General features: G+C 65.5%; 1 protein-coding gene across 1 annotated transcript in view; it reads left to right on the plus strand.

The window, feature by feature from the left end:
- The window catches only part of LOC119590534 (protein Skeletor, isoforms B/C-like), a gene marked incomplete at its 5' end in the record, with an annotated part of 50,087 nt that overhangs the window by 34,604 nt on the left and 15,147 nt on the right, over positions 1-336 (plus strand). Inside the window, 1 exon segment of the mRNA XM_037939180.1 lies at positions 131-315. Within this exon segment, the coding sequence (XP_037795108.1) occupies positions 131-315 (185 nt within the window).

The following is a 336-nucleotide window of genomic DNA, read 5'->3' on the forward strand; positions in this document are numbered from 1 at the left end:
CACCCCCCATCCTCTCTAATCCTACTCTCCCTCCCTCCCTTCAACACCCTCCTAGCCCCCATCCACCCCGCATCCACCCCCTCCCCTGCACCCCCTCCACCCCCTTCTAACCCCGCTTCTCTCCCAACAGACAACGGGCAGTACATGGCGTTCGGCGCCTCGGGCTCCCTGACGAGGTCGGTGATGGTGGGCGGCGACGTGGTGGTGGCGTGGCTGAACCAGGGCAGCGGCGAGGGCGTGGCATCCGACTACTACCTCGGGGCGAAGGCACAGTGCCAGGGCGGAAGGGGGTCCTGCCCGGATGACAAGATTAGGGTGAGTTGATGGATCGAGAGA

The sequence above is a fragment of the Penaeus monodon genome, chromosome 27, assembly GCF_015228065.2.
Source record: "Penaeus monodon isolate SGIC_2016 chromosome 27, NSTDA_Pmon_1, whole genome shotgun sequence".
Lineage (NCBI taxonomy): Eukaryota > Metazoa > Arthropoda > Malacostraca > Decapoda > Penaeidae > Penaeus > Penaeus monodon.